The following is a 22,872-nucleotide window of genomic DNA, read 5'->3' as shown; positions in this document are numbered from 1 at the left end:
TAGAGACGATGGAGCTAAGCTTAATAGTTCTTGGTATCCGGTAATTGACGGATACACCAGAGCTAAACGAAGAAAACCACTTTAAATAAAAAAATGATACGTTAATGTCAGCTCAGAGGGTTGGAGCTGGCAACACGGTATCACAACCTCATACTTAAGCTCACATTTTAACACAACCTCAAATAAGACATCTGCCCTGATGATGGACACTGCAATGCTGTCCGAAACGTTGGCTAAAGAATGAGTTAGCGCAACACGGCATAATACCCCAAAAACAAATAACAAAAATACTTTTGGCCGTGAAAATCTTAAATCATATTTAATTAATTTTTCTTTCAAAATGTTAATTAATACATCGTCGTAAGCTGACGAAAGATCAAGAAATGTGGCCAGAGTGCAAGAATTAAGGGACTGAGATATACGGATGTCTGTTGTTAATACACTTAAATTATCTATGGTTGATTTCTTTTTCCGGAAGCCATATTGATTAGGAGAGATAATTCTGTTATTTTCAACAAACCATTCCAATCTGTTCTTTATCAAGTGTTCTGCTACTTTCATTAAACACGACGAAAGAGCAATAGGACGATAGGATGAGATTTCAGATGGATTTTTGCCAGGTTTTAAAATCGGAAGAATTTTTTGAACTTTCCAGACTTCAGGAATAAATCCCGTTTCGAACATGTAATTAATTAGGGATAAAAAATATTCAACCGACATGTCTGAGAATGCTTTAATGAAACTATATAAGATTCCATCAGGGCCAGGAGAAGAGTCTGGAAGGGAATTGATTACTCGATTTAATTCACTTACTGAGAAAGGAGAGTCCAGCCAGCTAGAGTGAGATGGATAAGAAATAAAGGAAGGCATTTCCTCACATCTGGCAACTGACGGAGGAGCTATCTTATCAGCAAAACCTATAATAATTTCTTCTGGAATATGTTTGGAACGCTGGGGAGTATATGACGAACCGAATTTTTTTAAATTGGACCATACGGATGACTGGGGAGATTCAGGAGACAAGCGTTCACAGAATTTTCGCCATCCAGACCGCTTTTTGTTTTTCAAAACGCGTTTCGCTTCTGCCTGGGCGCGTTTCACAGAAAGGTAATTTTCGAAAGACATACATTTACGGAAAATGGAAATTGCTTCTCTTCTGGATTTAACGACACTAGTGCATTCTTCATCCCACCATGGGGTGGAATGTTTTATCTTAATGTTTACATTACGTTTTTTAAGTGTTTTTTCTGCAGCTTTTATTATCATGTTAGGAAATAATTCACATTGTAAACTAGTGTTGACAAGGGAAGACTTAGATGCTTGAACAATGGAGTCTAATTCTGAAGAAAAATTTCTCCAATTCGCGTCTTTCGTTTTAAATTTAAAACTATTGTTTATCGAAAAGGAATGCGTGGAAGATAGATGGTGGAAGGTAATTATTATAGGAAAATGGTCACTGGAAAGTGGATCTTTAAGAATGTTCCAAGAACATATGGGAATCACCGAAGATGAGCAAAGAGATAAATCGACTGCACTTTTCCGATGTTGAGGGGCAGTGAAACGAGTTGGAGATCCATCATTTAGAATACATAAATTATAGGTATCCATAAATTCTAATAGATTATGGCCAGAACGGTTTGTTAACTCACTGCCCCAAGAAGGAGAATGAGCATTGAAGTCCCCAAGTATCATATACGGGGGACGAATCTGGGATATAAATGTTGACCATTCGTTTTCAACAAAAATTGTAGAGGGAGGGATATATATTGATAGTAATGTAATATCAGATACAACAGCTGCTACTATCTGAAAATTATTGGGGAGAGTGTTGAAAATAATTTGTTTAATCTTTTGCACGCGGCCGTATCAACTGTTGTTACGGCAAAAAGTCTATACTCACACGCGGCCGTATCAACAGTTGATACGGAAACTTTGACGGCCGATATTACAGCGCTCTTTCGTCATTAATGTATTTCTTGCTCGCTTGGACATTCGTAGAACTATCACGATGCTGACATCTACAAGTATTTCTCAAAAATAAAATTGTATTTCATAAAAAAAGATCCATAATCAAGTGCGCCTCTTCGCGCCTTTGAGTGCTTTAGTTCACAATTTTGTCAACGGATGGCGTTAGTACTAGTATGTTATCTGCGCTTGCGCGCGCCGAGTTGATCTGTGGAATCTGCGCCGATAACATTCTGTGTTCTGCTGTAATATTGAATTATTACGAAAAATTCAAATTAATTTGTTCACTTCAGAAATCATTTTTTTTTTGATTTCTTGTGTTTCGTCTAGCAAATTCAATTTTACTGTATCCACGAGTGACCATATTGTGCCGATTGCGCGTATTTTTTAACATTTTACTGTGTTACAAAACTGAGTTATTGACTTTACTATATACTTTATTAATTTAAATATATTTTGTTATATATATGTATTAGTTATATATTACTAAAGTGCGTGTTATTTTCGTGTTTTATATACTATTTCAAAATTTATTAGGAAACGTTCACAAGTTTTTAGTTTTTTAATTCATTTGATTTTTCGGATAAAAAATGGCCCATAGTTTGGAAGATGATGAAATTGAAAATATATTGAACGTTTTGGATTCTGATTATGAAATGTCCGAAGATGAATTTGAACCTTCGGAACTTTCAGATACAGAAACTCAAGCGAATGAGTCTGTAAGTGAAGAAGTGCTACACTCCTGGGTGTCTGGACCTCATATTCCAATAGTACACGAATTTGATGATTTTCAATCCGGCGTTTCTGTACAATTTAACGAAAATTCAACAGAAAGTGATTTTTTTGAACATTTTTTAAATCGCTCGATTATGAATGAAATTGTTCGAGAAACAAACGACTACCATACTTTTCTTCTCATTTCAAAGGAATTTGGTGCGAAGTCACGAATTCATAAGTGGAAGGACACAAGTATTGAAGAAATGTATCTATTTTTTGCAATAACCATGCTTATGACAAGAAACGAACATTTGACTATTGAAGAGTATTGGAGTACAAATATATTTCTAAGTTCCCCTATTTTTGGCCAGATCATGAGTAGAGACCGATATCAATTGTTGTTGCAAAATTTACATTTCTGTGACTCAAATTCGCTTCCTATAGATCGTCTTTATAAAATAAGGTTAGTTTTAAATCACACCCGAACACTATTTAAGGAGTCTGTGATACCTTATGAAGACCTATGTATAGATGAAAGTATCATTGTTTTCAAGGGTAGGCTAATTTTTAAGCAATATATTCCATCAAAACGACATCGCTTTGGAATCAAAATGTTTGTTTTGTGTGATGTGAAAACTGGATACATTCTAGATTTCATAATTTACTGCGGAGAAGGCACGGAAATTACAGATGAACAAAACTTGGGAATAACCGGCGCTGTTGTTACTACACTCCTAACTGATTATTTTGGCAAAGGGCACAATTTATGGTGTGACAATTGGTACTCAAGTCCAAATTTATTCAATTTTTTGCATTCGAAAAAAACAAATGCCTGTGGGACGGTAAAAAAGAACCGGAAGGAAATGCCAAAATTTATTAAACTGAAAAAAGGCGAATTTGAGTCAAAAAGCCGCGGTCCCCTTTTAGCATTAAAATGGTGTGATAAAAGGGATGTACATATGCTAACTACCTTGCACGATAACTCATTTAAGGAAACCAGTAAAATAAATCACCAAACTAAACAACCCATTCGCAAGCCTGCCTGTGTCATTGATTACAATAAATCTATGGGAGCTGTTGACAAAAGCGACATGATGCTGAGCAGTTTATCCTGTATGAGGAAGACCATAAAATGGTATAAAAAAGTATTTTTTCACATACTTGACCTATATTTATTGAATTCATTTATTTTGTACACCCAAGTGACAGGTATAAAAAAATCTCTAGCAGATTTTCAATTGGCGGTTATTATGCAACTAGTTGAGAAATATAAACCAGAGATTTCTCAAATACCAGAGCCTAATACATCAGCCCACCTCAACCCGTTTCGGGTTTTGCCTAAATATGCCGCTAAGCATATGGCCGAATTGATTCCATCAACTGGCAAAATAAAAAAACCGCGTAGACGATGTCGTGTATGCCGATTGAAAAATAAAAAAATGCAGTTAACGAGATACGTATGTAAAGAATGTGGTGTGTCTTTATGTATCGAACCCTGTTTTAAAGTTTACCATAGTTCCAAAAAAATGTGACAGACAGAGATTCCTCTAAAGTGCTTAAAAAACAATATTTATTAAGTGATATAAAATTTATGTGTTATTTTTAAGTGTTGAGTTTAGAAAAGAGTTTGAGAAAAAGTTTTCAGAACTAAAAATGATAAGTGATCATGGTGTCCCACTTATGTCTATCAACGCAGTGGCCTAAGTACACACACGGCGAGTGAATGGCGGGACCACATTCAAAAGATACGGTACGTCTTTGTATGAAATTTTATGTTTTTGTTTTTATAAACATCTAAGAGTGTTGAAACACGAGGATTTGTTTTCATATTGTGGAGAATAATCTGTTCTGTCTATATAGTCCAATAAATAATGCCAGAATGCTATAATTTGACATTTAATTGCGTGCATAGGTATTTGAAAATATGTACCGCGTACGGGTATAGATAAAACGGAGCAAATTAACGCGTTCAAAAGGTTAAAAGGGATAGAATTATGTATAATAAGAGCAGTGCCACCTTTGCCATCCAGTCTATCATATCTTAGACAATGATATCCAGGAATCTTAAATTGGTATGAGGGTTTTAACCACGTTTCGGAGATGGCAGCAACTGAAATATTATGTTCATCAAGTAACTGTACAAGATCAATTTTGCTGGCGAATAGACTTCTACTATTCCATTGAAGTATTTTGCTCAGTTGCGGATACATCGGGAAGGCTAGAGAGTAAAGATTTCATATAATCGGCAGCGTTGGACGGTACTTTATTGTTATTTGAAAGGATCGTAATTAATAGGGTAATTAAAGTTTGAATAAAAGAAGAATTTTCAATCATGACTTTAGGTAAGATATCGGAAGTGGAACAGTTTTTTAAGGCAGTCCCATTGGGAGCCTGGGATTTATTATTCCCATTCGGGTTAAGTAAAAGATCATTATGTAGTTTTTTATCGAAAGAATGAATAAATTTTGGATTAGATTTTATCGGTTTGAAAATTGTTTCTTTGTGGGAAGATGATAGAGGGGATTTAGGGGAAGAAAAATGAAAGATAGAAGCTTTAGACGTTATCTCTGCAAAAGATTTTTTCGTAGGAGAGAATAATTTAGAAGCCTGAAAGTAGGAAATGTTGTCTGCAGCCATTGACTGTTTGATATTTCTCTGTCTAGATAACTCTGGACAGGCCACACTAACAGCAGTATGGTTGCCCTTACAATTAATACAAATAGGGTTATTCGCTGTATTTTGACACTGTTCAAAGAGATGATCCTCTCCGCAATGGAAACAACGAGGAGGGGAACGACAAATAGGTTTTGAATGGCCAAAACGGCAACAGTTGAAACATTGGATCGTCGGGAATCTGTATACTTCAACGGGAAGAGCGTTATAATAAATAAATACACGGGATGGTAATGTTTGACCTTCAAAAGTGATAACAACGGATTGGGAAGGTTTCCATATAGTGGTGCCTGTGGAAGTATCCTTGAAATTCAAACGACGTGCTTTTAAAACTTTTGGAGTTAATTGAGAGTCATTAAGAGCGTCTACTATTTCTGTTTCTGATAGATCGGTTGGGATACCTCTTACTCTGCCCATTCTGGTTAAATTGAAAGTAGGTATGAAAGATTTAAATTTATTATTTGAAAGAGAACCTATTTTTTTAACAAAATCATTAGCTAATGTGGCGGATTTAAATTCTATGGATAGTTTGTATCGACCTTCCGGTTTTATTGATCCATTTATAATACCGAGGTTATTGAGTTTTGAGCTAAAAATAAATTTACCGAAATCCAGGGGATGAATTATTTTCCCCTGTTCAGTCCTTTGGACATTAACAATAAATGGAGCTGAAGATGAAATAGAATACATAAGCTCAATGGCTTTTGCTTCTGTAGGAATGGTATCATTATAACTTCCATGAGAGATTGGGGATTCGTTTGTTTGTGAAAGAGATTTAATTTTAGGAGGTACATTAAGACAAAGCGGAGGTCGTCGTTTTCGGGAAGGAATGGTTACAGAAGCTTGAGAATCATCAGAATCGTAGACTTCTGCAATATTAGAAATGGACTCAGGGTCAGGAGGTCGATTTTCATCCTCCTCCATTTCAACAAATTAAAAAAAATGAAACAATAAATACTATTTAATAAATAATAAATGATAGAAATAATACACGCAACTGCGTCGCAAACTAATAATAGAAACAAAAATAATGAATACGAAAATGTAACAATAAATAAATCTTATCTGTACGCCGCGCCGCCGTCAGTCAGCCGTCAAACACAGAGCACTGGAAGTAAACACGACTGCACACTACCGAGGTTCGGTGACTACTCAATTTCTTTTTTATTATGTCTTTTTTGTGGTAATACATTTTAGTATTCTTAAATATTTTTTTTTTCTAGATAATAAACCCATCCTTGCTTTTATTTGTTAACACTTAATCCCATGGTATATCAATATATTATGTTCTCAGTAATAGTCTAACCCTTTTTATTTTCCATATCTTTGGCTTATTTGTAGAATCACTAATTTAAGACGAGTGCTTGTAAATACATTTTTTTAAAATTAGAATACCGCGCAGGAGTCACAACTATCTAGAGCCAGTGAGACTATGGCATCCCCAATAGCGGTATGTTATGAGGCTGAAACTAGTGGGGAGGGAAAGGATATGGGGAAGAGCAAGGTGGGGAAGGACATTGCTATTCAGATCTGGTCACCAAACACGGTCAAGCCATTTCAAGCAACGTTTCAATTCTGGTCTTTTACCAGGGTGATACTGAAAGTATCTTCCACTCTGAAAATGCATATACAGAATGTTAAAAATATTGGCGCTTTATTAAAGTTACACCTTTTTATCATTGAACCATTTTGAAAGAGTTTATAACAAGAAACAATTATTTTCTACTGTTACTATTAATTTGTCAATGTAACTGTAATGATTTTATAGAAATGGATTACCATTGATGGCCTTGCAGTCAGTAGAGTTGGACAGCCGGTAGCCCTCTACGCAGGAGCAGGTGAAGGATCCCTCCGTGTTGTGGCAGACCTGGTCGCAGCTGCCGTCTATGTCGCACTCATTCAAATCTGTAAGAGAAAATATTAACGTCCGTGTACTTACAAAATAATATCTTTATTGGATGGATTTGCATGACAAAAGACGCCATGAGCAAAATGCAAAAGATGCGGAGTAACAGAGGCGTAACGAAGACCACCAGACCGGGGCACAGATTTTTCCCACAAACTATAAAAAATGGCTTTTTTGTAACCAAAATTACTGATAATGAATAAATATATAAAGACACATGCATTTTACTATACAAATGTTATTTTCACCCCACTTTTTGTCATTTCATAAGAAAATAAAAAATTCAAAGTTTATTCATTTTTTTTCAAATTGCGTCTGGAACTTTTGTTTCATAATGATGCTCATTTCAATTCTTCTGTGGTTAACGACTAGATTTGAATATAAAGCGTGGTGTTTTCTCTTTCTAACACCGTTTAGATCATATCATATCATATCAAAAACTGTCCGAAAAAACTGCAATCACCATTTATAACTCCATTATTGCTCCACATTTTAATTACTGCTCAACTATCCTTTTCCTGTGTAACGACCGAGAGCAAAATAAATTTCAAATTCTCCAAAATAGGGCAATGAGAACAATACTCAGACGAAATAGGTATTCAAAAGTAAATAAAATGTTAAACGAACTAAATTGGCTAACGGTGAAACAGATGTTGACCTTGAACACGATGATATTTTTACACAAAATTGTAAACAACCTGCTACCCAAATATTTTTCGAATAAAATTGTATACAACAAGGACATACACAAACATAAAACTAGGACGTACAATCAAATCAGGCTACCAAAGAAGGACAAAGCGAATACCCAGAATAGTATATTATATAAAGGGATGAAATACTATAACGCGCTGCCGGAAAACCTTAAGTCTGCCCCAATTGAAAAGTTCAAGATGTTGTGTAGGAGCCACATCAAGCAAGAAAAAAAAACATAGTATATTTGTATGTAATAATTAATTAGTCATTTGTAAACTTAAATGTACAAATTACTAAAATAAAAACAATAAAAAAAATATTTCTCACCATGAGAGTAAGGGAGATACAATGATTTCTATGAGACCGTATGAGTTGTTCCCAAAAGCTAACAAATTGGCTTGAAAGAATTGAGTTTTTATATCGACAAAACAATTTGTTCGTATTACGTATTATGTACGGGCGCAAACAACCAGCAACCAATACAAATCTCAAGTACGCCCTAAGTTAGCGCACTTTACCACGGACACCCTGTATATTATGTTCTCAGTATCTTCCGAGTTATGTTCTCTATCTTCGGCTTATTTGTAAAAGCTCCTATGTATGTCAGTTCTACAATAAAAAATCTTGAAAAATGGTTCCAAAACTTGACAGTTTGACATTTGTCAATTTATTTTTGTAACATTTTCATTGCTAATAAATTACTTCTGTGATAAGTACACTTAAAAATTATTTTTTTCCATAAGCCTAAGAAACATTAAAAATAACAAGTTCCGCTTTGCAATCAAATCAAAATAAATGGAACATTTCTGAATGTATCCGAAAACTAATAACTGTTTTTGAAAGGGGATAAAATACACATTCAAATTTTATTATTACAAATAAACATATAATTTTAGAAATATTACAATTTTGAATGAAAACATAAAAAAGTTTTAAAAATGGCTTGGGGTACATTTTATCATCTAAACACTGAAAAAAAAAATCATATTTAAATATACAAATAAAAAAAACATTGTACATCTCACTTTTTTGTCATTTCATATAAAAATAATTAGTTAAAAAATCACAAGTTTTTCTAAAATTGAAAGTGGGAACGTTTGATTTGATAGTGGTGTACATTTAAATTACTCTGCGATTATTATTATTATTTTTTTATAGAGCGGAGACGGTTTACATATAGTTCCCGTGAGCACTTAAGCCATAGGCCCATTATGCTATCTCCCATTTTACCTCATTCCTTTAACAGTCACACGGTCCCTTTTATAAAGTTCACCAGGGTTTTCATTTCATGAGGCTGTATCTTCTGATTCCACAATGTGTGTTCCCATGTCTCATCTCTCCTCTTCAATCCCCCTTGGTTCCCTTAACCTTTTCTATGCGTCATAAATTTTGTATCACTTCGTTCACACGCGGGGCTATTTATCATCAATCTAATTTATGACTTTAAACAATAATCACGCATGGATTTTAAAATTTGTTTTAAAAAATACGTCGCTTATGTCTTGAATTATCTTTTCAAGTATAAATAAACAATCCGAACATCAATGGGACTTGATAAAAATTCGAAGTATATATTCGTTATGTAACTGATACGGTATACCCGGGCGGCCATGTTAATATTTCAAGGATAACGATACACATGCTTATAAACATACCGGAGTAGAGCTCTTCAACTGTGGTGCGATGTAAGTGGTTGATTTATGGGTGCGATGTCGCGTTTGACTGGATACATGAAATATTGACACACTTAAAAAGGTTCTTATAATAAAAAATAACTACACTTAAATTTACAAAAATAATGAAATAATTTTTCTGTTATTATATCACCGTAAATATGTATCACTTAATATATTTTTTTATCGTGATAAATTTTGAAACAGTTCTCAACGCATAACGGCAGAATCGTGGCTTTCATGTATTTCAGCAGCTTCGCAATTATTATAGACGTCACTGTCACTTATTTCAAAATCTGAATCTATTTCTAAAGTAGCACCAAATATTTCTTCGTCATTAAGACCACGACCCGACATTTTGTATTTTGGCAATAAAAATACTTTCAAAAATTGATAAAAAGTCAAACTTGTACAACTTTACACTTGATTTTTCACTAAAAAAAAGTTTTAACCACGTATCTTTATTTGAAAATAATCTAACACTGACGAAATTTTATATTTCTTCAATAGTTTGAATGAATGTATGTAACTGAACTTATTTTAAAATATGATAAATCAGATGAATGTACACTGTAATTAAAATAGTTCATATCCACGAAAAAGCAAACAATAATTCGATAAAACAATGTAATCTACACGGCGAGCGTCTCTGTTTGAGAATCTTATAAAATGCGCCTGCGCAATAACGTGTGTAAAGACGCGGGAAGAATTCAAACTGATTCATTTTTCGCTCTGAGTTGTAAGATCCCTTCAAATCTTTGTATCCATGATTAGGATACGTATTATGGATAAATATCGTAAGATGTCAGTAGTGTAAAGATGTGAGATTTTTTAGGAGTTTAAGTTTTACCGTGCTCAAGCATGTTTCATACCCATAACGCCCAAGAAACTTTGCGTCGCACAGATGTGCCACCCGCGTACAGGGCATGTACAGTGCGTCGCAGGAGTGCGTCTCCCGCAGGGATAGGGTTAAAGCCCCACAAGGGAAGAGAGCCTCATCTCTCCTCTCTCTCTCATCTCTTCTGTGAATAACTTCTATATTTGAATATAAAGCTTGGTGTTTTCTCTTTTTAACACCGTTTAGTTCATAATTCTAACAATGATAGTAAGGGAGACACAACATTTTCAACGAGACCACGTGATTTTTCAGAAAAGCGAACAAATTGAATGGACGGGTACTACATAGCTGTTTATTCCCAAAACTGAACAAATAAGCCTGAGGTCTTAAGAAGGTTATTTTTTGTATTAAAGCTGTCAGTTATGGGGTTGTAGTCACTGAGTCCTGAGAACAATGCGGAACAAGTTCTTTATTTAGTTATTTTTAAAAAGAATAAACTAATATGTTAAAATATGGGAAATTTGTGAAATTCTGCCCCAAATCTTACCGTTACTGTCTATTAATATTATTAAGTGAGTTGTACTCACCGACACACTTGTTCCCCTCTGGTCTCTGTCCGTCCGTGCAGAAGCACGTCGGACCATCGAAGGTTGGCCGACATCCGTGCGAGCATTGTAAACTGCTGCATTGAATGCTAGTGTTGCCTGGAAACAAAATTATATTACGCAACGGAGCCAGTAACATTTTCGCCCGGTACAGAAAGAAAAGACTTAGTTCTAACAGTTAAAAACTGATACGTAAACATTGTCTTGACAATTGCACAAGCAACGATTGCACACTATAATGATTTTAGAAGGAGTTTTTCAATTTATTCTTAACATGAGAGTGCACTATTTCTTTTGGGTGCGCTCAGAATCAACCTTCTACGGGTCGGAAGAGGTGGCTTCATATTTCTTCTGACTGATTAGTCATTAGGATATCATATTCTCGATGGTCATCACCATCACCGACAGCAAAGACTGTTTTATCTCTCAGCCAGCAGGACTAACCTGCCAATAGTCATGCCTGTTAAATAAAGAATTTATTAATAATAGAATTCAATTTATTATTGTAGCAATCAGAAAAGGTATATGGATAAAACAAAACAGTGATAAAACAGAACACAATAAAACAGAACAAGATAAAACAGAACACGATAAAATAGAACACGATAAAATAGAACACGATAAAATAGAACACGATAAAATAGAACACGATAAAATAGAACACGATAAAATAGAACACGATAAACCCGAAATCGATAAAATAATTGGTTGGGTTAGGTGTTTTTTTTAACAGTCAAAATAATATCGACACTCAAATGACAAATGTGAACCTGAAAAATCAGAAAAAGATTCAGGCGCATCTAGGAATTGAACCCAGGACCTCAACCTTGCCGGGACTTTGCTCTACCACTGAGCTAATTCGACCTATCAACTTCAGTCATATTTAACTGTATCATACTACCAAGATTATCTTCCTTTTTTTTACTGGCTGCTATCTTTTTATGCATGGTTGCGATTCTACCCGATCTATATGCAATCTAGATAGTGTATTAGATAAATACATCCATTTTAATTTTAATGTGCGCAATCTATTGATTTTTTCTACAAGTCCAATAACTTAATAAGTAAAACCTCAAATTGTAATATTTAATCATTTAAGATAATAATAACGAAGGTAATGTCAAAGGACAATTGTAAAACAGAAAAAGATTTGGTCACATCTAAGAATTGAACCCAAGACCTCAGCCTTACCGGATTGAGGTTTTTTTCTTTACTTTCCTTAATTGTTCTGTTTTGTCATAGAATCATAGAGATAGAAAGTTCGATAACTAATTTAACAAAACTAAATATTATAATATTAGGAATCATCGACTCACGGCATATGTCCCACTCGTCGCTGTTGTCCGGACAGTTGCCGACTCCGTTGCAGAAGAGTGGAATGGAAACGCAGGTGGAAAGGTCGGCACATCGGGCCTGGTTCGGGGGGCATGTCAGTCCCTTCAGACCTAAGGGAAAAACATTACCAGTCAAACATTTATTGTTGGAGATTTCCCTGATAGTGACCAACCTCCGGCGGGAGGAGGCACGAGATTATTTATTTATTTATTTATTACACGCCCTAGTGGGCTTTTCTTAAAAAAAAAAATACAAGCACTTTGTATCAGAGTAAACACTTAAAAATTATTTATTTTTCGGAATAACTTTATTGAGTAAAACCTCAAATTGTAATATTTAATTATTGAAGACAATATTAGCGATTTCTAAACGAAAATCTGAAACAGAAAAATCAGAAAAGGATACGGTCACATCTAGGACTCGAACCCAGGACCCTTGGCTTTCCGGGACACCACTCTACCACTGAGCTAATGGGACCCTATCCCCTTCGGTCACTTTTAACTGTATCATACTTCGAATAAGAACTAAAAAACTGAAAAAATGAAGACAATGTTGGTAGTTCTTATTCGAAGTATGATACAGTTAAAAGTGACCGAAGGGGATAGGGTCCCATTAGCTCAGTTGGTAGAGCAGTGTCCCGGAAAGCCAAGGGTCCTGGGTTCGAGTCCTAGATGTGACCGTATCCTTTTCTGATTTTTCTGTTTCAGATTTTCGTTTAGAAATCGCTAATATTGTCTTCAATAATTACTTAAAAATTAATACAATAACGAAGAATGTAAACATAATGGCAAAAATGAATCCTCACGCATAAAATTGAGTTTAAATGATTCAACAAAACAAAATAGTAGAAGCGAAGAAGTTACATGGGTACATAGGTCTATTTGTGTCTAGAAGAATAAAAGTGATAGAATATACAACATTTATACTGATTAGTTTTCAAATGAAATATATCACCCAGATCAGAATATTTGTTTCCGAGATTGTGAAGTCTCGGAATCGGACAATTTTGGTAAGCTAGTGTCCTGGTGTTATTGAAGTAAAAAGGTAAGAAATGTCGGCATGATTTTTTGGGAACATGGATATTGATACATTGAAGTAATTCGGGACAGTCAATTTTAAAATGTAGTATTCTTTGTAACAGTATTAAATCTGTGCTTATTCTTCTTTCTGAAAGTTTCAATAGAGACATTTTATCCAAGAGGTAATTGTAATTTATGTTTTGTATAGATAAAGCAATTAAATATAATTATATTATTATTATTTAATTGCTTTATATATTATAAAGCAATTAAAGCTATTAGGGAAAGATTGCATTGTCAATAATTCTTATACCTACCATTTGAGCATTGAAGGAGGTCATTGGGTCAACAATAAAAATATATTAACACGCAAAAACGAGATTCGTGACCCTGGGGTGATCTTCGAAGCAAATCTCTCTTTCAAATTCCACATATCTGACATTGTCTCCCGCGCCAACAAAATGCTTGGATTTGTTCTTCGTAATGCGAGATCAATTACTGCTGGAATTGCAATACGGAGAACATATGAAGCACTTGTCCGCAGCATCCTGGAATACAGCTCCATTATTTGGGCCCCTTCTGAACAAAACCATATCTTAGAAATAGAAAAAGTACAAAAAAGGTTTATGCGTTACCTGTATATGAGGGAATATACATACTATCCATTCCTGTATCCATCCTTGTTCTTAACAGGAATGCTCGATTTCAATACATTAGAAGCACGCAGAAAAATATTTTTAGGCAAACACTTTTTTAAGTTAATCTCTGGTACAATACAAAATCCGCCTATGTTGAAAGAGGTTAACTTTTATGTCCCTAACAATTATACTCGAGGGAGATCCCATGCACTCTTATATGCTCCGAAAGCGAGGACTTCTGCCTATCAGAACGCGCCAATAAACAGAGCGACTCAACTGCTTAACGATTCTGCATTAGCCATCAACATTTTTAATGTCACCTACAGACAATTCAGTAACTATCTTTTAACACATGTCACGAAATAGTAAAACTGTCTCTGTAAACTTTTTAATTTGTAATCTTCTCCATGATATATTGGTGTATAACCGTTTTATGGAGAACATGAAAAAAAAAAAAAAATAAATAAACTGTTCTCTCGTAGGTTGTTATTGGATACAATCAAATCAGAAAAATCTCAATTATATTACTTTGTGGCAGAGGCAATTGCCTTTATGCACAAATTACAGTTATGATCTAAGCCGTAAGGAAAATAATTTCCCTCAGGGCCTATCTTTGGGGATGCTGTGAAGTGGGTCTATTTAGGGAAGGCAAGGAGAGGAAGTTCTGGGAAGGAAAAAGGAATGAGGGGTGGGTAGGAAGCTAGGGATGAATACACCCCTCTAGCTGCGACGCAAGGCGATGGGTCGAGAGACCAGTTGGGAGGGTCAAAGGGTCTCCCTAAGCCAGCCTTTCCAGATCTGGCATGCCACGAAGCTGGTGGGCAGGGACACCCTGAACACACCTTGCCCGATGATCCCGGGCACCCCTGCTGCATCACCAAACATACCGAACCACTCGGAGTGACCTATGGCAGAGGTGTTGGTTATCTAATAAATGGTTCCCGGGGCGACGGTACCCAAACCCGCCCCCCCCAAAATAATAAAGTTACATGTTTCAACATTATTTTTATTTAAATTTTTCTTTTATTATTGTTTTTAAATTTTGTAACCACATCACTAGACACACGCCCGTGTTGTGGTGGTAGAAGTTACATCATTTTACCTAATTAAAAAATGAGCTAGTCCTGCTTGTTAAGGGACTCGTCAAACTAAACAGAAAGATCATAGAAAATCACGCTCGCTCAGACTTGCCTACAAGATCATAGAAAATGAGCTACTCACACTCGTTAGGTGACTCATCAAACTCGTCAATAAGATCATAGAAAATCACGCTCGCTCAGACTTGCCTACAAGATCATAGAAAATGAGCTACTCACACTCGTTAGGTGACTCATCAAACTCGTCAATAAGATCATAGAAAATCACGCTCGCTCAGACTTGCCTACAAGATCATGGAAAATGAGCTACTCACATTCGTTAGGTCACTCATCAAACTCGTCAATAAGATCATAGAAAATCAGACTTGCCTACAAGATCATAGAAAATGAGCTACTTACACTCGTTAGGTCACTCATCAAACTCGTCAATAAGATCGTAGAAAATCACATTTGCTAGGGGACTGAGACTTGTCAATAAGATGATATAAAATGAGCTACTCACACTCGTTAGGTGACTCATCAAACTCGTCAATAAGATCGTAGAAAATCACATTTGCTAGGGGACTGAGACTTGTCAATAAGATGATAGAAAATGAGCTACTCACACTCGTTAGGTGACTCATCAAACTCGTCAATAAGATCATAGAAAATCACATTGGCTAGGAGACTGAGACTTGTCAATAAGATGATAGAAAATGAGCTACTCACACTTGCTAGGGGACTCGTCAGACGTGTCGGCCCCGAGCATGTCGTGCACACCGCAGTCGGGGTCCCCATCGCACACCCAGCCCGAGGGGATGCACTTGTTGGTGAGTGCGCACTCAAACTGGTTCTGCTTGCAGGATGTGCTGTTGCCTAAAACAAAGACACAATGCGCTGATTAGTTTAACCGATTGCAGATATAACAGAGTTATATATCTTGAGTTCAACAGCTCAGCAGTTTGAAAGATTTACCGGCCTATGTGTTTCCTCCCTCATACAACATGAATATCTTCAATACTGTTGTGTTCCCACAAACAGTTCTCCAATTCGTCGCGGAAGTAGATTTTAAATAATAGGTTCTTTGTGTTAAATCAGGGATTTATTAATACTTCGCATATTACAATGGTTACTCGATAGTCGACCTAACTAGGAGTTGGCTAAATGAGATCTGAAAACACCAAGTTTGTCTGGGAGCATTCTAACTGGTCCTGGCGACTACTGGCTACTAGCTGCCATCTTGCGGACTTCCAAGTAAGCTCTATGCACTGCCCTCTATGAGTGCATCTGTGAAGCTTTTACTTCCCAACAAATACCCACAAATACCAAGTTAATGAATAAAAAATAATAAATCACAGCTAAAGCCATTTAAAGCAACACTTTAAATCTGTTTGCCAGGGCGATGCTGATATTAACCTGGCTAATGAAAAAATATCCAGTAATAAAAAATATTCAGAAAAAAATATCAACATACCGCATAAGTCTGCGCACTGCGTCGTGGAAGAACACTGCCAATTGCCCACGCAGCTGCCATCATCGCAGCGGTATTCGTCAGGACTGCAAGTGCTGGGGTCCTCTGCAAACAAAAAATTATGTGTTAACATCACAAGTACTAAGATATAAATCAGAGAAAACTGCTCAACAAACTACAATATAAATACACCTGCAGCTTTTTCCTAAAAGGGCCCACGTTAGTTTTTAAAATTTCAAGAGGCCAATATAGAATTTGGTCTTTTTAGCAAATTTTAAGAAAAGCTATTTTCTAGCATAGACATCATTCTCATGTAGTTCCTTGTCGGTGACGTATGCCCTACAATCAACATTTATTTCGCTGTATGGGTGAACACAAAATTTTCGTGTAGGACGTTTTTTATGCTTGTAAAGATAGAGAAGAACAATGTTATTGTCTTCGTTGCTAGAGTCTCTTTGATTGTAGTGATCGTCTTTGATCGTATCACAGGTGAAAAAATGATCAATTTCAGTACAATTTGGGTAGCGCCGTGTACAGAAACCAGCTTTAACGAGTAGCATATCGGTAGGCTACTGTGGTTGCGTCAGAGTCATGTAAGTATCTCTGTGTACGAAGGACCTTAGTGTGTCGAGAAATCCACCGTGGATTTCTGACGTTTGTACTCGTAGTGTGCTGATGAATCTATCGTGGATTCGCTAGTAGTTCTCCGTGCTTGCCCCGGTTTCATTATAATTTCTAACAGAATAGCTTATTATAATACTTTTAATAGCCTGGCAAGGAATACAGTATCATTATATTATTCTAAGGCTCTTGTTTCGTCACGTGAATATTTATTATTATATTAAAACACAAATAACTTTGTTTACATCACTTTAATATATATGTAGTTATGCTCGGTATTCTTTATATTAATAAATAACTACGAAATTTGGCTGAAGCGGTTTTTAATAATACATCCGAAAACAATAAATAAACATAGAAAATACAACAAAATGATTTACGAAAGGAAGGTTCGAGAATGTTCGGAAGCGCGTCACGTAGGCAAAATAATTCGATCTCGATGTCGCGGTTCCTTGTACTGTACTGACCATTTCGTTCACTTTGTCACTTATCTAGGTGGAAAAGAAAACATTCTCGAACATTCCAGTTGCTACAGAAACAAATATTAAAAATAAAAGAAAATCCAGGAAGCTTGTTTGGAAACTTCTAGAATAACGTTCGAGTCAAGTAGTGGCGTACCACTACATATATAACCTCTACATGTTACATGAACAATGTTCACCTCATCAGGAACAAGTATATACCTGAAGCTTTCAGAAGAAATTTTCTTCGAAAAATTAAAATGAATTAATGTAATCTTTGAATTTCTATATTTGTGTAAGGGAAAAATATTTCCGATTTTTAAAGCCAGTAGTTATTATCTTACTGTAGTTATTTACAGAAAAACCTCATATGATTTATATTTTTATTGTAAAGATCACTTATTTAGATTTATGGAAAATATATTAAAACCCAAGAATACATTCGTATTTCTTTATTATATATATTTTTTATAACATTAGAGAGAGAGAAAAATTTCTCTGAATTGACCGGTCAGTGGCTGAGTTGGCATCGCGTTTGGGTCCCACCCAGGCGTAGAGTGTTCAGTTCCTCGGTTGGCTAAGTCCTCCATCACACCACAAGCAACATTTTCCGCTTACTGTGGTGGTAATAGGAGATTTTCAAATATTGTCAGGTTATTCGTAACGTCTTTCTTTTAAAAAAAAGACAAAAATATATATATAATCTATTAATGTAAAGAAGATTGTCTGTGGCGGGCGGGCGGGCGGGCGGCGTCTGTTGGATTTGTATACAAAGCTAAAGATTTATTCGAAAATTGATGAAATTTGTCACAATTGACCTTCAAAACAAGAGGAAGGTCACTCTAAAGTCTGATTTAGAAAACTATGTATAAAACCCAGGCAATGTCCAGGATTTCAGCTAGTAATTAAGGCGAAGCTTAATGCCAAATCACTATTTTGATTAATCTTTATATCGAATTGGTTTACATTATGAATACCAAAAATATGCTTTCGATAAATGGAAGCTTTTTATATAGTTTCAATTAAAAAAAAAAGTTACTGAATATAAAACATAAAGGTTAACTATTGAAAAATGATTTTTTTCAATTGAAATGTATGAACACATATATGAAACAACTTTTAAAAAATACAATATTATAGCTAAGATTATCTGTGACAGTTTCCCTTGATTAACTTTTTTGCTTTCTTATAAAATGATTACAAAATAAATTTAAAAAAAAAACACTTTTGCGCTTGAAATCGATCGTTTCTAGACTCCGTTTGCCAAGCGATTTTAATGCCTATTACCTATATTCGTGAAGATATAAGAAGGCATATTAAGAATTTACACATTTTTGGCTTGTAGCTTCCTCTTAACCCCACAGGCCTCTGGCATATTGATAATACCGAGTGTACTTGTCAGGGCCGGCCCTGAAACAAACCGCGCATGGAGCTAATAAAAATCTAAAGGGCGCTGTATAATGCTACGTATACACACGCGAGCTGAGCTGCCGACCTGAATCTCAACTTATAGGAAAGGAACGAAGCAACCGCAAATGGCGCGAACGCCGCTTGCAGTTGCTTCGTACCTTTCCCGTAATTCGTGGCTCTGCTCACGTTTAGATGTTATGTACTACCAGCACCTTGGCAAGTCAACGTCCGGAGCGGACCACTCCAATTGCGCCAACACAGGGCCGGCCCTGGTACCTAATCATTTACGTTGTCTGAATAAGTATGAATGATTGTTGAAGATACCACACGGCAAAACAGTTGTTCTAGTAAATATGTATGTTTAATTATTAGTAATCAATACCATAAAATCACTCTTATTTGGCGTTAATCGGGAAGTTATCTTGACCTACGAGCGTATCCATATAGACACACACCCAGCGTCAGTAGCCGACAACAGGTATGATAGAGCCATTTATCCAATCTGTGCCAGATGTATTGCCAGCCTGGGGACAGATTAGAACGATACGGGAGATGTGGGCTCAACCACTGGACGAAAAATCCCTAGAAGTGTGATATTTTCCATGTGAATACCGCACGAGAGCCCCAAGGAGATGGGGAGGACGCCCTGGTGAAAGACCACCATTCAGAATATACAAGTTCCTTGCTTTAGCCGTGTTCGATGACCAGATCTGAATAGCCAGGTAATTCCATACTGTATCGGTGATTCAATCCACTATTGTTTCTGTATGCCTCTCTTGGAAGAATTGAGATAAACACGGGCAAAACTATGTATTCATATTCATACTGCGTATGTATTAGCGCAAACAAAAATTTTGTCTTAATTTTTAAGGCGAAGCTTAATGCCAAAGCACTATTTTGGTTAATCTTTATAACGAATTGGAAAAATATGATTTAGATAAACTGAAGGTTTTCCTATCGTTTCGCTTGTGTAGAATACAAATAAATAAAAAATTACTCAATAAAAAATATAAATGTAAACTACTAAAATAAATATTTTTTCAATAGAAATGTATGAACGCGTAAAGGAAACAACTTTAAAAAAATACAGTATTATAGACATGATTATCTGTGACAGTTTCACTTGATTAACTTTTTTGCTTTCTTATAAAATTATTTACAAAATAAATAAAAAACAGTTTTGTGCTTGAAATCGAACGTTTCTAGACTCCGTTTGTCAAGCGATTTTAATGCCTATTACCTACAATATAAGGAATACCAAGAATATACACATTTTTGGCTTTTAGCTTCCTCTTAAAGCATAACTTGCAAAAAGTGTATTACAATAAAATAATTGCCATCTATGAACGCTTAGATAATAAATTACGTTGCTTTTAACCATAAACAGGATATCATTTTGCTTAGTTATTTAAAATTATCTTCTTAAGGCGACAAAAGACTTTAATAAGGGGGGTTTGCTCGACGCTCACATTTTCATTATTTCCGATGAACGTATTACTAAAACCTTAAAATGTTTCTAGAGGCATTCCTTCGTATGTAAGTTATTTATATTTAAGATTAATAAAAACAGGACGTTACAATTAAAATATTTAATGTAAAACGGTTTGAAAATTTTACAAAACGTTTTTCAACTATAAAATTAGCTGCAAGCACCAGATTTTATTTTTCTAGACGATGAATTTTGACGAAGAAACATTTGAGAATTTAGTAATACGTTCATCAGAAATAATTTAAAATAAACGCAACGGAAAGATAGATTTTATAAGTAGGCCATAATCACAGACATAGGAATTAATAGACGAGAAGATAATGGCGAGGGGTAAAATCAACTGTTGAAGAACGAAGGGGGTAAGGCTGACTGTGATTCGTCAATAAATCAATCTGACAGTAAATAGGCATCTCGCATTATAATATCACCATTTACTTCTTAAAAGTAAAATCTGCTTTTGAATGAATAGACATTTTTACATGGAGCGCAAATTACTCGCCACGTTATGAACTAATTTGCGAAGTCCAAATTCGGCAAAGTAAGGCAGCTTCTATTTTCAGAGTCGTAGTTAGTTTCAGAGTATTTAGTTGTGACACTTTTACAAATGTTTCATAATTTACTTACCCCAGTAAACAACGATGAGCACACTTGAGAATCGCTACATTGTGATGTGATAGTATATGTTTCTAAAACTGATCCATATAATACGGTGTGAATAAACTTAAAATAAAGTAAAATAATGCTTACTTATAAAATGTAATACGACAATTGGGTTTATTCTCTTTTTCACATCTATTTTTACAAGTTTTCATATCACAAGTCAACATTTTGCAGTGTTATTTCGTAAAATGAACCGATGATGCCTCGACCATAGTTCGCACAAGAATGATGACGTCACGTTTTCAAATTTCACTTGAGGCCATACGCGAGCACAGCCGGCTCCAATGGAACCGGTATGGGGAGTGGGGATAATACGCTTTTAATCACTTAGGGCAGGTCTACTAATATTCATATGTCTATGGCCATAATGTACATTCGTTATAAAGATTAATCAAAATAGTGATTTGGCATTAAGCTTCGCCTTAATGACCTCTCCCGCAGTGGATAAAGGGGCACTAGCACTAAGTGACCCTGTCTCTCCTTGAGATGGAAATGTGATGCGGCCACAACTTATAAACATCAATTCAGAATCATTTCTCCAATCAAGTTCCATTGGTCCATTGGGCCACTTCATACAGCAACACATATAGTGAATGGCAATTTGTATCTCATAAAAGGGTACTGTGAGTGCGTACGTGTGCCAGAAATAAGCTCAAATTACCCTCACTTACAGTGAAATTAAAAAAAATAATTTCATTATATAATTTCAATAAGACAATATTAGCAATTCCTAAACGAATATTTGAAACAGAAAAATCAGAAAAAGATGCCCCCAGCCAAACAACTTCTCTCAAAAATGGAATGCCGTAATCCTACTGGCTCCGGACAGACATACCGTAAAATACATACCGTAAAACTGGGATCCTTCGTATTAGGGTGCTACAAAGAAAAGGTTGCGCGGCCTATTTTATACAAAACTTAATTTTTTTATTTGAGCTCAAAATACATAACCAAACAAAAGAAAATGTTTTAAATTATAATATTTTTTTTCGTTTGATTGACGATTTAAACTCTCTCACCAGGGACTGGAATCAACCGCGCTAACAACTGAGTCAAATCACGATCGGGTAGGATCGGCATATATTTCGTTTATTTAACAGCTGTAATGTCATCGTAATGGGATATATGATGCATATGCGAATGGTAGCAGAAGTCGGGGACGACACGATCAAGTGAAACAGATACTCGAGTCGGGCCATGTCAAGAATCAGAATAATAGAAGAGGATGTATGAATGTGAATGAGGTGGGTCAAGACCGAGTTGTTTGGCGGTCCGTCCTCTCTGCCTACCCCTGCGGGGAAACGGCGTGATGGTTAGTTAGTAAGTTAGTTAATGTCATCCAATTTCATAGAAATGCGTATGCGTATAAAAAAATAAAAATAAATAAAAAATAAAAATAAATGTACTGGTTTATATGCGTGACTGCCACCAAAAGTTGATAGAATGCATTGACATCAGTCAATCTGCCGAGTTTCGCAAAAAAATCCCACTCTCATTCAAAACACAGAGGTCGGAAAGTGGGTTAATTTCCACTTCGAAGATTTACATTTATCCATTCACGAAAACAAAATCTAAATTCAAACATAGTGGGTCTAAGAACCCCTGGTTTACTTGGTAAT

The 22,872-nt window shown here is 35.5% G+C and overlaps 1 protein-coding gene across 2 annotated transcripts in view; it reads right to left on the bottom strand.

Annotated features, from left to right (window-relative positions):
- LRP1 (LDL receptor protein 1) overlaps positions 1-22,872 on the bottom strand; it is a 325,177-nt gene that overhangs the window by 171,726 nt on the left and 130,579 nt on the right. For both annotated transcript variants that reach the window (XM_089648596.1, XM_089648597.1), the window contains exons 2-6: positions 16,616-16,717; positions 15,871-16,017; positions 12,390-12,518; positions 11,056-11,172; positions 7,135-7,260 (exon numbers count right to left, since the gene is read on the bottom strand). In XM_089648596.1, coding sequence (XP_089504722.1) covers positions 7,135-7,260; positions 11,056-11,172; positions 12,390-12,518; positions 15,871-16,017; positions 16,616-16,717 — 621 coding nt within the window. The remainder of the gene's footprint in view (positions 1-7,134; positions 7,261-11,055; positions 11,173-12,389; positions 12,519-15,870; positions 16,018-16,615; positions 16,718-22,872) is intronic.

Source organism: Hesperophylax consimilis, chromosome 28 (assembly GCF_061612785.1).
Source record: "Hesperophylax consimilis isolate HC1 chromosome 28, BYU_Hcon_1.0, whole genome shotgun sequence".
In the NCBI taxonomy this organism is placed as follows: Eukaryota; Metazoa; Arthropoda; class Insecta; order Trichoptera; family Limnephilidae; genus Hesperophylax; species Hesperophylax consimilis.
The sequence above is the reverse complement of the archived record's forward strand: the minus strand, read 5'-3'. Positions and strand labels throughout refer to the sequence as shown.